The sequence below is a fragment of the Mus musculus genome, chromosome 8, assembly GCF_000001635.26.
Source record: "Mus musculus strain C57BL/6J chromosome 8, GRCm38.p6 C57BL/6J".
Taxonomy (NCBI): domain Eukaryota; kingdom Metazoa; phylum Chordata; class Mammalia; order Rodentia; family Muridae; genus Mus; species Mus musculus.
Window position 1 is genome coordinate 34,930,011 of NC_000074.6, and position 16,096 is coordinate 34,946,106.

The 16,096-nt window shown below is 40.2% G+C and overlaps 1 protein-coding gene across 1 annotated transcript in view; it reads right to left on the bottom strand.

Annotated features, from left to right (window-relative positions):
• Tnks (tankyrase, TRF1-interacting ankyrin-related ADP-ribose polymerase) overlaps nt 1–16,096 on the bottom strand; it is a 136,512-nt gene that overhangs the window by 100,832 nt on the left and 19,584 nt on the right. Inside the window, exon 2 of the mRNA NM_175091.3 lies at nt 10,686–10,910. Within this exon, the coding sequence (NP_780300.2) occupies nt 10,686–10,910 (225 nt within the window). The remainder of the gene's footprint in view (nt 1–10,685; nt 10,911–16,096) is intronic.

Consider the following 16,096-nt stretch of genomic DNA (forward strand, 5'->3'; position numbering starts at 1 on the left):
ATTAGGAAAATGCTCCACAGGCCTACCTGTGTAGAGGCATTTTCTCTCAATTTGGATTCCTTTCTCAAAAATGACCCTAGCATAAAATTAGCCAACACACTGCCTATAACTTCACTATCTTGCTATCTCCCCTCCTTTTCCATAAACAATAAATATATTCATTGGCATCACCAAACTCTTAATTCCAAATTCTCACTAAAGAGAATGTAATCCATTTTGAGTCAGTGTCTGTTTCTAAAAGGTTTGTTCAGGAAAGCAGAAGGCAATACGCGCAGGGATGATGGGAAGATCTACCTAGGCAGGCATCTCAATGGTACTCACAGTGAGAACACATCTCAAGTTCTAAAGTGATGGCAGCAGGTTCATAAAATGGGGACTTCTGCTTTACACACCAGTCCATTATTTTTGTATTTATGACAAATATTGTAATGTTTATTACAAATAGAGTAGTGAAATTTCTTCTCAGACAAAAATTACCTTAATCTATGCTTGCAAAAACAACACTACAAAACATAAAAATTAAAGAGTTCTTCCTATCAGGTGACTAACATTATAGGTAAAATAAATGAAATGTAAATATGTCTAATTTAGATTCCAAAATAAATAATGTCAAGACTCTAGAAACAAACCTTAAATTGTAAAACAGTCATGAAACAACTATTATGCAAAACTCCAGGGCTTCAATTATGCCTCTAAAAAAGTCTTTAATATAAAAATGTGCATAATGTCAAGATTTGCTAATATCTACCATACATGCAGTAAACTAGTTCACCCTAATAACCATTTACCTTTCTTTGTGTTATTACACAAATATCTGTCTATAACATTTCCCTGTACCTCAATGCTCAAAAGTTGGGTTCAACTGGGGGCCGGGGGGGGAGACCCTACCTTTGCATTCTCCTGTGTGTGTTAATGAATTAAGTGCATCTCTTTCAGTGTTATGGCCAGCCATTAGCATGAAGTTGTATGATTGAAAGGGTGTCGCTATGTGTCCCAGGCTTTATACATTGAGGTTAAGCTATAAACTAGGTGTCATTCTAATCCTAGAGTCAGTACCCTGAATCTCTTATCTACCTTACTTATCAATCTATAAGACCATAAGCTAAGATTGCCCTACAATTGTAACCCAAGCTTTCTTCTCCTATGTGAGTTCTAAAGGCCAGTTTTCACATCTGTCCTAAATACCTCTCCTGCTCCTATTACATCCCATGTCCTCCTCCTTATAATTCCATCAACAATTAAATGCTTAAAATCATAATTCTGAAAAACATCATGGTTCCATCCTTCTGCTGTTCCCACTCCCATACTCATGAATATTCTTTTAAAAGAGCACAGTTAAAGCTGAGAGCCAAGCCGGGCGTTGATGGCATATGCCTTTAATCCCAGCACTCGGGAGGCAGAGGCAGGTGGATTTCTGAGTTCGAGGCCCACCTGGTCTACAGAGTGAGTTCCAGGACAGCCAGGGCTACACAGAGAAACCCTGTCTTGAAAAAAAAAACAAAAAACAAAACAAACAAAAAAAACTGAGTGCCAAATATGAACAGGAAGTCTGTACCCTCCCTCACTCTCTAGTCAGACTCCACAGGATAGTAAAACAAATTAAGAAAATTTCGGCCTTGATACAAAATAAATATAGGTCTTGACAGACAGTGGGATATTTTGTAGAAAATCTTATTGATACTATCATATCAAGAAACAAACTATTAAACAACTCACACAGAGGCTTACAGCTTTAAGTCTGGACCCTGTCCAACTTGAAAAAGACTGGCAGACTTAAGTAAGCCAAGTGCTACAGAGAGCCCCTATCTTTTGAAGTCTATATAACAAGGATTATACTTGGCTTTCTAGGTTAGAGAGTAGAAAGCTTGGCTTGAAATCCCAGCAAAGTGAGAAAAGAGCTCTAATGTCCAGAGCTTCAGGTCACATGACATCATGCAATGCAACAACACCTCAGCACATCAAAGGCCATTGTCATACTACAACATCTTAAACCACACAGCTCACTGACACACTACTATGAACTATCATGGCCAGCCTATTCTAAAGTAATAGAAACATGTAATTCTTTTAACAGATATATTTCAAGATTAGGTGAAGACCAACATCACTCAAAAACATGTTTTAGTCCCTCCTTTTCCTCTTAATTTAAGCATTTTATTTCTTATGATACTAATATGAATTTAAACTAGTGCTTTCCTATGAATTCTAATAACAATGAACAAATATATGTGTATTATATATATGTGTGTGTGTGTGTGTGTGTGTGTGTATGAAAGAGAAAGACAATATAATCATTACCATTATCTAGAACCCTTCTACATAGCACCAAATTAATCAGGTCAATAAATAAATATCCTTATCTTCTTCGAGGCATTTGAACACCAGCAGGCAAGATACTCAGAGTCAGTTATTCTGTCACAAGATAAAATAATGTTACCATTCCTTACTGTTCTCTTTTTTAAGGATACTGTATGGAATTCTGACAATTAACATAAAATGTTACACTAAAAAAGACCCAAGTTCACTGTATATGTGAAAAATTGATGCAAAGAAAAAAAAAGAGGAGAAAACAAGATGAGCGTTGTTCTGAAGGGAGAGAGAGGGAGAGAGGGAGAGAGAGAGAGGGAGAGAGGGAGAGAGAGAGAGGGAGAGAGAGAGGGAGAGAGGGAGAGGGGGAGTCGGAGAGAGAGAGGGAGAGAGGGGGGGGAGAGAGAGAGAGGGAGAGAGAGAGAGAGAGAGAGAGAGAGAGAGAATGCAATCAAATTCCCAAAGCTGGGCTGGAAATGGCTCTGTGGTGAACTCAGTGCTCTACCAGAAAGCCTGAGTCCAGGTCCCAGGACCCACCCACATCAGGCAGTTCACAACTGCCTATCACTGTCTCCAGGGAACCTGATGATCTCTTCCAGTCTCTATGGGTATCTGTACTCCAGTACAGATACCCACAGAGACACATAACTAAAAAATAAATTCTAAATAAATCTCAAAGCTTTGTTAAATTTTCAACTCATTTTTCCAAGTATGGAAGCAAAAGAAAATAAATGTTCTTTGTAACTCACTGTGGATGACACATGAACAGATAATGTGACAAACTAAAATCAAGAGTCCTAGTGTAGTAGTCCAATAGCTCAAGCTGCTGTGACTCTTATAAGAAGCTGTAGCTTTCCAGGCCATTAGCCTGATTAAATCATAGTACTGATTAAAACGTACTCAGACCTTAATGAAAGCTATGCTCTGTAAGGCAGTGTGCTTCTAGAGTCCTACTTGCTTCCCTATGCCACCTGAGAACTGTTAACAGATCACAGCTATACACGCATATAAAGTAGATATACAAGTCCAACATTTACAGACAATTACAAAGACACTGACTATAATTACTGTGCACAGTCTTATCATTTATAAAAGAAGAAAGCAAACTTGCATACTAATGAGATTCAAGTGCTTGTTGACTGTTCTCTAATGGCTTACATGTTTGCCTGGTGGTGCACAATAGCCCAGTACTGGAGAGGGAGAGGGAGAGATCAATAATCCAAGGTCATCTCCCTGGTTAGTAAAGTTCACAGCCAGCCTGAACTATGAGACCCCTGTGTCAACAGGACACACACACACACACAGTCTACCTAATATATCTTTTGGAAATTATCAGTATTTTGATTTTATCATCATCAATGCTGAGAATGCTGCTTAGCCTAAATATGTAGTAGCAAATGGCATATGTTTAGGACCATTTCAGAAACTGATTGGTTTCTTTGGGGAAAAAAAAACACAAAAATATTATGGGAATATGTCTTCATTTTAATCCCAGGTGTGGGTGGGACGGGGGCTACTTCAGATTGTTCACAGCAGCTGACTATGATTTGCCTCATGCCCTAGCAGAGACGTGATTTTACCAGCTGCAGATAGTTTCTGCGATTGTGTGACATTTGGAAGTCTGGGTACTTTTCAGAGGGTATATAAATGCAAGGGCCCCAATAGGCAAGGTGGATTACTGGATGTTGGTTGACGTTGTTAAGTAGTCATGTGCAAAAAAAGAAGAAACAACAAGAAGAAATTAGATATCCTGACAGCAAAGATCAAACTTGCCCTAAGGAACTCAATGCCCCTACTCAGCTGGAAGTAGTCTAATGATAATGTTACCCCCATCCCCTCTATCCTTTTTCCTCTCCTATTTAGTGGTAGGGAGTTCAAAGAGTGGAAGAAAAGGGATGGAAAGGGTGGAAGAAAGAAGAACCACCAAGTAGGCAAAGTCCCACTACAGGATGCCCTCCTTTGTTGTTTGTTTTTGTTTTATTTTGTTTGACAGAATCTCTAACAGCCCAGGGTAGCTTCAATTCTATTACATATCCAAGGGGGCCTTGAGCTCCTGATCCTGTCAAGGATCCCAACATTTACAGCCAGGAACTATCACACTTGGTTGATTGGCTGCCCCTTCTTTATAGAAAAGCAGCCACAATCAAAAGTCAAGACGTGGTCAGAATCAACACTCAGCTACTTATCTTGAGGATTACTTGAAAAACGGCACATAATTACCTGACAGTAGACTGTGTTTGTACTTGAATATAAACATGTGTCTGGTAAAATGCAAATTCAATTACTTTAAACTCACTGACATTCCTATAGGGTGTAGTACCACTAGATTAGTATATTGTATTCTTTAAATGAGAATTTTAGTTATTTGAAATCCTAAGTGAAAGATTAAGCATAAGGTTAAAATCAAAGTGTAGAATGGACCTACAATCATAGTACCATTCTATTTCATGGTCCTGTCAGCAGATCACAACAGTCCTCAATTACTCTGTGAGTGAAATTGTCTCAACTGCTGACAATTCCATATATTATCAACCGACAATCTAACAAGTTTGGTTAAATCCGGTTGTTAAGTTTATGCTGCCTAATTTCATGAATATATATGTGCACACATGTGTAAAAAAATACATATATAAACTAGACTTTAAATTGTAATACTTTTAACTTTTCTTCTGAATAAAGGGTCCTACCAGAAATAGAATGGTACTGCAGTTGATAGTGCATTTGGCTGAATAAATCTGAGCTTATCTGGTGAAATGATCAAAGCTAAGGCATGCCAGTTATTTTCTATACAGCAAAAAGGGGGATGGGGGGAGAGAGAAAACAAATACAGAAACTTTAATGGGAAAAAATACTAAAAATTCTATTACATGTTAAAGAATTTACTGAAGGTCTAATTTAGGGTAGAAGAAACAGGATTGCAGTTAATTGTTTTTACTAGTTCATTTATTATCTCTATATACTTTGCCTAATCTCTTCCTAGACAGCATAGAGCTTGAGTAAATAGAAACACATCTGAAACAAATCATAAAATGCAAAGGAAAAGTACCTCAGACTATGTTATTTTCAACTAAGTAGAGGGAGCGTAACCTATGGAACATGTCCTGTTCAGCTATTACTCTACTCATCCATGCACAGCATACTAAGGGCTACTTGAGTCGTTTCATCCACCTTCGAAACTGTGTGATGATGTTCTTACCTCTAACTCAGTCCTGAAACAGGTAGCTCACAAAAAGACCCAGGTTTCTTTGATTTCAACCACTATGACAAAATGCCATGGAGCCTGGAAAACAAATCGAACTGTGGCAGCCTGAATGTGGGACTCTACACACAGAACAAAAACCCAAGAGCTGTTTGAATGAGCAAAGCAAGCAAGCAAGCATCAGGAGCTTTGTCCCAGCAGGGCGTGGTAGCCTTTAACCCCAGTATTTGCGATTAAAGGTTGAGGCTAATCTGGTCTACATGAGTTTCAGGACAGCTAAAGGTACATGTTTTGAGGCACTATCTAAGAAATGAAGCATCCTGTCACACACACTGGGTAGCCTTTCTTACTCACCGACAGCTAAGGAGCTGCTTTTCATCAAGGGAATTACAGGTGAATCAAATTCTGCCGAAAGTCTTCATAACTTCCTAACAGTATTCCACTGTCTTCAGGGCTTCATGGTGTAAACAAACAAAAAATCCTTTGCCTATTTTTTTTCTCTGTGTAGGCAACTTATCCTCAGTGGGTCTCAATCTGGCCTGGGATTCAATAAGCTTTTTCAACATTAAGATGCATTTTCTTATTATCATTTATTACTGACTTCTTTAACAGTTCTTATATCTTTTCCATCTGGAACTCCTATAACGTGTAAGCTTTTAAAATAATATTACATTCCTAGATTTACGTTATTCTTCAGGATTTCCACATCTTAACATGTTCGTATTCTGGTCTGCATTTGGGGATATTTCTCACAGATCATCAAAACTACTAGCATTTTCTTCATCTACTGAGACTGTGTGTATGCGTGCACTCGTACACTTACACACGCTCTTATTTCTGCCCGTAGCAGTAGGATTAGAGAGGCATGCTACCACGCCCAGCTCTATCGGGGCTGGGGATCTCAAGTCAGGCCCTAATCCTTGCACAGCAAGCCATCTTTCCAGCTTTTGAATGTTTTACTTTGAAACAGATTAAGGTCTTGGCCCTAAAGTCACCTAAATTTAATGTTCCTAGAACAGGAGTTGTATGTGTGCAGGCTTGTGTTTATCTTTTTTAAAGCTATCCTGGACACGGACACACACACTATTCTCTATCTTATGCTATGGTTAAAACAGGGCATTAATTTTCATTTTGCTTACAAAACTTCTGGTCTAGATGTTGAAGTATCAAGACAGAAAGAATCCTGTATGTGTTAGAAAACCATGCACCCCTACATTCTTAAAATTCTTTGATTTCAGGACAGCAAGATGGCCCAGTAGGTAAAGGCACTTACTATGTAAGTCTGGTGACCTGGGTTTGATCATGAGAACCCATGTAAATGCAGAGAACAGACTTTACAAAGCTGTCATCTGATCTTCACACATGATGTGCATATTGCACACGTGCACACACGCACACACACGCGTGAAGGAATTAATACAGACCAAAGTTTACTTCAAGTTGAAATGACAGGAAAGTATAGGATAAACCTCAAAAACCAAACCCCTACACAGTAGAAGGAAATTAACTGTTCTTTTTTTTAAATTAGGTATTTTCATTTACATTTCCAATGCTATCCCAAAAGTCCTCCATACCCTCCCCCCTACTCCCCTACCCACCCACTCCCACTTCTTGGCCCTGGTGTTCCCCTGAACTAAGGCATATAAAGTTTGCAAGTCCAGTGGGCCTCTCTTTCCAATGATGGCCAACTAGGCCATCTTTTGATACATATGCAACTAGAGACACGAGCTCTGAGGGGTACTGGTTAGTTCATAATGTTGTTCCACCTATAGGGTTGCAGACCCCTTTAGCTCCTTGGGTAATTTCTCTAGCTCCTCCATTGGGGGCCCTGTGTTCCACCCAATAGCTGACTGTGAGCATCCACTTCTGTGTTTGCTAGGCCCCAACATAGTCTCACAAGAGACAGCTCTATCTGGGTCCTTTAAGCAAAATCTTTAACTGTTCTTTAGTAGGAACATCATAGCCAGGCTACTACTAACACAGAATTAAAAAATCGATTGCTACAAATGATTCTTTAATATCCGCACAGCTATATGGTCAGAATTCTACCACCGGAGAACAAAGCACCTGGCTGACAGAAAAGTCACTCCAAGCCAGGAATGGAACAAAGCAGACCTGACCCCAAACAGCTTCTGTATTCACGTGGCATGTGTTCAATAAATACTTATTTTCATTTTCTGGGGATTATATTCTGAGGACAGGAAGAAATGAACAAGCTTTAAAGAGAAAATAAACTGACTTCTAAAGTACACTTGGGTTGTTATACACCATAAAAGAATGGCATAAAAATTCAAGCAAACCCCATTACTGTTGCAAACAGTTCATTTATTTTTACAAGCATTTAAAGTTGAATTTTACAAAAATTATCTCTATTTTCTCCTTTTATGATAGCTAAAAAGTAGCAATGAAAGAAACAGATTGAAGGCTGTTCACATGACTTCTTTATCAAAAAAGGGCAGAGGTGGGGGGGGTGGCCGGGTGGGGGGCAGGGGGAAGGGCAGAGGAACCAAAGTATAGAAGTTAAATTTTATATTTTAATAATGGTGGAACTAGTCATTAATAATAGGCATTATTATTGTTGATTATGTACTATAGCTATTACCCTTCCAAGTATCATGTATTGGTAAGGTGGTGAAGAACAGGGAGAATTTTGTAGACTATTCCTCTCTGCACATCATTAAAACATGGTGATTGTGGAAACTGGAGAGTCGAGGATATAAATGAGAACCTGTGCCCTAGCTTTTGCCCCAATGCTTTCCTAGGTAGTAGTCATGTGATTTGGCTCTACCCTTATGATTTGTCAATTGTATTAGCTATTTACAATCAGAGACATAGTAAATCAGGGTAGCAGTCTATCAACTAGGTGAGTGCATTTTTAAATTAACTTTATACACCAGCCTCAAAGCTACCAGCCTCAGACAAAAAAAAAAAAAAAAAAGAAAAGAAAAAAAAGAAAAAAGAAAAAGGACAGGTTTCCTATTTTGTCCAGCTATGCGTCACAAGAATATTTCAGGATTTAAGTATGCTTGAGTTCATGAAGTATAACATATGCTATCAGAGCTTTTTCAAATGCATATTAAGAGGCTCCCAAAAGTTAAAAAATTAAATATAGAGAAGAGTTTTTTGAGGCAAAGTTTTACTATGTAGACCAGACGGGTTTCAAACTTGGAGAGTCACCCTGCCCTCACATCCCAAGTGCTAAGATTAAAGGTCAGTACCACCATGCCAGGCTACAGGTCTATCTTGATTGCAGTAGATACTTTCACAGTAGCTACACCTTGGCTATATTTTGATAACAGTTTCAAAGGTACCCTTCCCCTCCTTTCAACTTTTACAGTTCACAAGAATTTAACCTGAGCTACGTGTAGAGCCTGTCGAGGACTACAGGAAGTGGTGGTTGCAGGGGCCCATTCTTTACAGGTTATAAGGCTCCATTTATATTGTTTTCAACATAGGCAACATTAAAGAAAACATTTCATTATCTGATTTTTGGTACAGAGATTAAGATGGAGAAAGGATTCTAACTTTAAAAAAAAATCAAAGTACTGACAAAATAAAAAATCCAGAGGGATATAAATAGAAAAATACTGTAGTGGAGACTAGAACCAATGTTTTTAGGGACTGAAAAGAACATGAAAGTCTGTGACCAATGACTAAGAAAAACCCAGTGCATACAGTGTCAGGTGAGGTAACAACAGAAGCTAAAAGGCTACATAGACAAAAACAATTATGGGGTTCAACAACAGCTATCACATATGAAAAGGAGGCCAGAATAGAGATCAGAGAGGATGCGCTAAGTTCAGGTTTGTCAGGTAGTTGTACAAATGGGTTGATCGGTCATGGCTGTATTAGTGCAAGGCTCAAGAGGAAAGGAGACACTCATCTGAACTTAACAGGTGGCAAGGCACTAAAGTCACAGGTGGCAAGGCACAGGATAGTCAAAGCATCACGCCAAAAATGCTAAAGTGCCTAAGGATAATGGCAGAGAACTTGACAGAAAACTACAATTTCCAGAGATCACAACAAAGGCTATGAGGGAATAGTTGTAATCACTATCAAGGGAAATTTTAACCAGAACATGTTAAAAATGGCCTATATACTTTAGCATAAAGAAAATGTTGCAATAAAATGTTGATACCCACAGAGACAGAGCCACCATTCTGTCATGCAGAAAGAATACTAAGTCTGCCATGGGCTAAACACATTTCAACCATCTGAAGGATAAGAAATAGAGATCCACAGGAGACTAAACATTTGTCTTTCAAGAGGTTTAATTAGCTTTCAAAGTAGAAATGTTAATGCAATAAGGCAAAATCTTAAAATAGTTGGAAAGTTGAATTCTCTGTAACTGTTTTCTCTCAGTCCTAGTCTGTTTTCTACTTTTGTCATAAACATCAAAAGCAATCTGGGGAGAAGAGGCTTTATTTCAGTTTATAGTCCATCACGGAGGGAAATCGAGGCAGGAACTCAAGGTAGGACAGAAGCAGACACCATGGAGGAATGCTACTTACCACTTGCTCTCCATTGCTGGCCAAACCTATTTTCTCATACAGTCCAGAACCACCTGCCCAGGGATGGCATTGCCCACTGGGGACTGGGCCCTCTCACACATCATTAATCAAGAAAATGTCGTCACAGAATTGCCTATAGGCCAATCTGATGGAGGCTTGTGTCAAGTTGAACAAAGCAAAACCAAGCACACACAGTTCGGCTTTGAACTACTGGATTTGAAACATACCTAAGGCTTTCCAATAGTTACAAACTGATCAGTGTTCAATTTTAGCAAATTAAAGACATTTGTCAAAATATTTGATGATTTTCTCTAAATCAACCTACAATAGTCAAATATGTCATCTGGTTCAGTAAGAATTTATACTTGTATGGCTCTCACTGATGCAAAGTTAAATGCAGCCGTTTAGGCTGCAGAGAATAATTAGTCAGAATTTACTTTACGTCTTCTACACGGCTGACGCTGAGTTGCCTCTCTGAGGGAGCCAATTCGAATCTTATTCTTTAAACCTTTGGACTCAGCTCACTACTTCCCTCCCAGGGAACAGAATTCCTCTAGAAGCCATACGCCCTTACATATGCTGAGGCAGCACTGGTTACATCACAGTGAAAGCACAAGAGTGACCTTAAGTTAAAACTTAACCAGCAACAATACAGCACTAATACTCACCAATACAGACATCAATTTTCCCTTTAATGGCAGCTTCATGCAGTGGTGTATAGTTCCAGTTATCTCTGGCATTCGGATCTGCTCCTTGACACAGTAACAGACTCACAACCTCAGCATGGCCGAAAGAGCAGGCATTATGAAGTGGGATGAGACCCCCGTCATCACGGGCGTGGACATTAGCACCCATCTGCAGCAAGTGTTCTACAACATCCTTCCTTCCAAAACCTGCAGAAAGAAGCAAAATGTTCTATACGTTAACTTAAATCCTTAACGAGGTCCACACCCATGTGCTGATCCTACCCTATACCCTACCTTTTACTACATACTATATATGACTTATAGAATTCTACTATATTATATATACTACTATATTACTTATAGTATTCTGCTATAGTAAAAAGGCTAAGGCAAAACAAGCAAAAACATTAGCTTTGTTCAAACTGACCTTCCCATTTCCAAAAGGGCAATGCTCCTTGCTACTGAGTGGCTGACTCAGAAACCATTTCTAATGGCTTGCTGGGGCAGGCCACTGTGCCAGAAATGCAAGTGAATGAGGTGCCTTCTGCCCCACAGTGTTACGACATGTAACAAAATCACATTCATAAGCTTCCATGTACTTCATACTTAAAAACTGCTGACAAAAATTTTCTATTTAAGTCCTTTAAATATCAGAACACTACAGGTTGTATCAGAATCTGAAGGTATCAGAATACTATTAGGGTGCACCAATGTCAAACTGTGTGCAACAGTTAGTTCAATAAAGCTATCTGTGACAGGATTACAAATCTGAGAAAACAAGGTGTAAAATGAGACTAGTCGCATCTAAGCATACAGAAGCAGACTGTGAAACAAGTGTCACAGTCTAGGGCTAGAAAAGGAAGAAGGGGAACAGCAGGCTAGGACCCGAAGCAGTGTAATGACCAAACAGGTGACACTGTGGCAGAAGGCAGGAACCACAGACAACATTAGGCAAAGTGTAACTTGAGGAGAATTTAGTGAGACCAAGAGGAAGGGAAATGGCCACTGATAAGGACAAACTGTGAGCTACAATGCAACGGACTAAAGGCTGAAACTGTGCATGACAGCACTTACTGACCCGCCCCACTCTGTGGCTGTGCGGCACTAATTCCACACTACTACTTACTTGATCAACTTAGAAACTGGCATGTTAAATAAAACTAAAGGGTAATGAAACAGTCAGATCTTCCTCCATTTCATTCATACACTAAAGAAATGAGGACCACATGAAAAATAGAACAACAACAACAAAAATGTGTCTTCCATGCTATCTATAGAAATCCACTCCTTTTCAGGAAAGCCAAGTACTAAGGAAGTTTCCCAAAATTTAAAAAAATAATAAAAAATTTTTAAAAAAGGATTTCATAGACGTGTATTACAAAGTCAGAATTCTACTGCTCCTGGACAGGGGTAGCTCAATTTTATATCAGAATAGTGAAACTAGAGAGAGCTGGCCATGTGCCCAGTCTGCTGTTCTTAATCCTGGCACAATAGTACTGAGCAGTAGTAGAGGTCCTACAGTCTCGGTTCTGTCCCTCCCTCCCTCGACCATCACAACCCAACCCTTCCCATTATGAGAAGCAAGGCTCCTGGGGAGTTTGAAGGCTTGTTGCTTTGTTCCTGTTGGGACAGAAAAGACAATGATGGATTAGGTGACATCAGTCAGGTCAGGCCACTGGCATTCTGCGAGCCCAGGTAAGGAGCTTGCATTTGAGGAAGGGTCTATCCTGTGGTCTCTCTATGCTAGCTGATGTCAACAGCAGGCATGCGAAGATGAGGCCCAGAGGACTAGTAAGGTCATTTTATTGGGAAGGAACACAGGCAGCTCTGAGTGAAACCCCTAAACCATTACAGAGTCACCTGGCTCATGCTCACTTAGCAATGGCGTCAGAAACCGCTGAAAGCCTGTCTGTCCACTTTAGCATTCTCTGCTTAATCTGTTTGTGCTTGTAAGAGTGCTACAACTCTAAGCTGGACACATGATTTTCAGACAAGAAAGAAAGGCTTGGACACAGAATATTTAGTAAATCAGAAAGGGTCTTCATTTAAGTATGCCTACCTATGCTTTCCTAGCCAAAAATGTGTCACCTGCCCACTTACAAAAACAGGCTGAAAAACAAGTCTTTTATAGCTGAGCACACATCTGTCTCAAGAAAATCAACTAATCTACTGGTAAGGAATTAGAAGATGAATTCAGGGAGAATAAATAACAGCATCTGCCATCACTTCTGTAAGTCATGGGTAGAAATTTGTTTCAAGGACCTGAGAAATGATTTGTAAGCAAAATCACTTAATGCTATTTGAGTCTTTAAAAAGTTTTCAGATAGCTGAATGAGATGTTCACTTTAAATCAACTCTGCACAAACTAGAGTCACCTGGGCCGGGAGCTGTACCGACCGAGTGAGTGCCTTAGCTGAGCTGGGAGCACCGTGTGAACAGTGCATTCCGGTAGCAACCCAGATTAAAGGGGCATGGAGAAGGAAGGCTGTCCCGCTAACTTGGCCTTCCCTCCTTTGCTGCTTCAGTTCCTCCTGACCGCTGCAGCTCATTCCTGCACTGATAGGAGACCAAAGTCTCCAGAACACACCAGGTTTGGGGCACCAGACTGGGATAGCTTAAGCACCCAGCCTCAAGGCTGAGCAACTACCAGTCCTAGATGTCTCAAGTGAAACAATTGTTCTATCTCACTGTTAGTGGATGCAATAATAACAATAATAAATTCTATCTGTTCTTCTCCTCCAGGAAACTCTAATACACTATGTAAAAATGAGCACATCAGAGCCAAATATGGCAGCACATGCCTCTAATCCCACAATGCTGGAGGGAGACTGAGCAATGTTTGTAGGCCAGCCTATGCTACATAAAGAGATCCTCTTTTAAAAACACTAAGGAGCTAGGAAAATGATCCGGTCTGTTCAAGTGCTCGGTATGCAGACATAAGGATCTCAATCTGAATCTCCCATACCCACGTTAGGAAAAAAGAAGAAAGCTGGGAACTTGGTGTGGGACAGAGGGATCCCTGGAGCTACAGGCTCAACAAAGAGACCCAGTCTCAAAAACTAAGATGGAAGGTGACTGCAGAACACCCAGCATGGACCTCTGCCCTCCGTATGAACACACAGACACACACAGACAGACTAACAGACAGACAGACAGACAGACACACACACACACACACACACACACAAATCACAATAAAAAGTAAAGAATCAAGAACAAAATCAGAGGCAACTAGTTAAGGACACTCCTGCTCTCCTGTCTAACAATAAAGATCTGGCACAGAGTTAGAAGGCAAGGACAGCTGGGTCCCAAATTCTGGGTGAGCACCTTGGTCTGTGAGGGTCCAAGTGGGAAAGACGTAAGCCAACAGCTAGACACTCATCCAACGACCTTACTAGTCCTCTGGGCCTCATCTTCGCATGCCTGCTGTTGACATCAGCTAGCATAGAGAGACCACAGGATAGACCCTTCCTCAAATGCAAGCTCCTTACCTGGGCTCGCAGAATGCCAGTGGCCTGACCTGACTGATGTCACCTAATCCATCATTGTCTTTTCTGTCCCAACAGGAACAAAGCAACAAGCCTTCAAACTCCCCAGGAGCCTTGCTTCTCATAATGGGAAGGGTTGGGTTGTGATGGTCGAGGGAGGGAGGGACAGAACCGAGACTGTAGGACCTCTACCACTGCTCAGTACTATTGTGCCAGAACAGCAGACTGGACACATGGCCAGCTCTCTCTGGTTTCACTATTCTGATATAAAATTGAGCTACCCCTGTCCAGGAGCAGTAGAATGTAAGTAGAGTGTAAGATGATTTGTAAATTTCAGCACATGTTTGCTGGTAAATAATGTCATTTCACATATTTAAAGAAAACAAAAAATGTACTTTAAGGAAAAACTAAATTCAAAGTACAAGGCCTAACTAAATACACTTAGCAACATTCTTAAAGAACTGATTTTAAAGTATTATAATTAAGGCCCTTTGAAGTGTTTCAGTACAAGATGTAGGGCCACGGGTATTTATTCCCCAGGTCTGAGCTAAAAAACCAGGAAAAGTCATTCCACTTAACATTTAACATTTTAAGCTTGCCTACAATTAAAATCTGCAAGAAACAACCTTAAACCTTAACGGTAACATGAACAATGTTATCAAAAAAGAAAACCCAAAGGCGTTTGGTGTAATATAAACTGAAATATTTTATAAACAGTAGCAAACAACAGACTAAGAAGGCATTTTCTTCCTAACCTGACTACCAACAAAGCAACGAGCACTGGATCACAATAGCAAAGTTCATATTACATGTCATTTTTTAATTTTTCTGTAAGTATTGTAAGATCCAAGAACACCCAAAAGACAAAGAGTAAAGTAAGCTTGAAATTGTCAAGAACACTGACATAAAAGATAAACGGGCTTTTAGTGACAGAGGATCCACGAGATACCTTAGAAGGGAAGGTATCAGTGATCTACTGTTTACGTAATTCCAGCCACAAGACTGGCCTCATTGGCTCTCTACTGCTGGGATCAAACACCACCAAAGGCAGCTTGGGGATCAAAGGGTTTGTGTGGCTTCCCACTTCACAGTCCAACATGAAGGGAAGTAGTCAGGAAACAGGAAGTGAAACCAAGACCCATGGAGAAGAAACCCTCCTTACTGGTGTCTGTCCCCTTTGCATGGCTTGCTCAGCCCCGTTTCTTTTTCTTTCTTTTTTTTTTAAAGATTTATTTATTTATTATATGTAAGTACACTGTAGCTGTCTTCAGACACTCCTGAAGAAGGAGTCAGCTCTCATTACGGATGGTTGTGAGCAACCATGTGGTTGCTGGGATTTGGACTCAGGACCTTGGGAAGTTGATGCTCTTAACCACTGAGCTATCTCACCAGCCCAACAGCCCTGTTTCTTATAAGAATTACCATCAACTACCCAGGAATGGCTCCACCCACAGTGGGCTGGGGTTCTCCCACATCCATCAGTAATCAAAAAATTGCCTCACAGACTTGCACACGAGCCAATCTGATGGAGAAAACTCCTAAACCTAGAGTCCCTCTCCTCCCAGATATGCCTGTGTCACGTTCACAAAAATTAGCAACACAGAAGCTTTTGAACAATAACTGTAGAGCTTTTAAACACTTTTCTCCCCAGGGTATTCAGTGGCTCCCTAACATCACTGCCTACTCCAGAGGGTCCAGACATGGAGGAACTTCTAACTCTAAGTTCATTCTGAATCATGTGCATCCTGGCTGATGTGTGGAAGGCAGCTGCTGTTTATCTCACGACAGCTCCACCACCATGCCTTCACTCTCATTCTGTCCACTTTCTTCTTCTGACATGTTTTTAGGTATTTGGGTTTACTGTATTTTACGGAAGAAATGTGTATGCTGTTGTGAACATCTGTA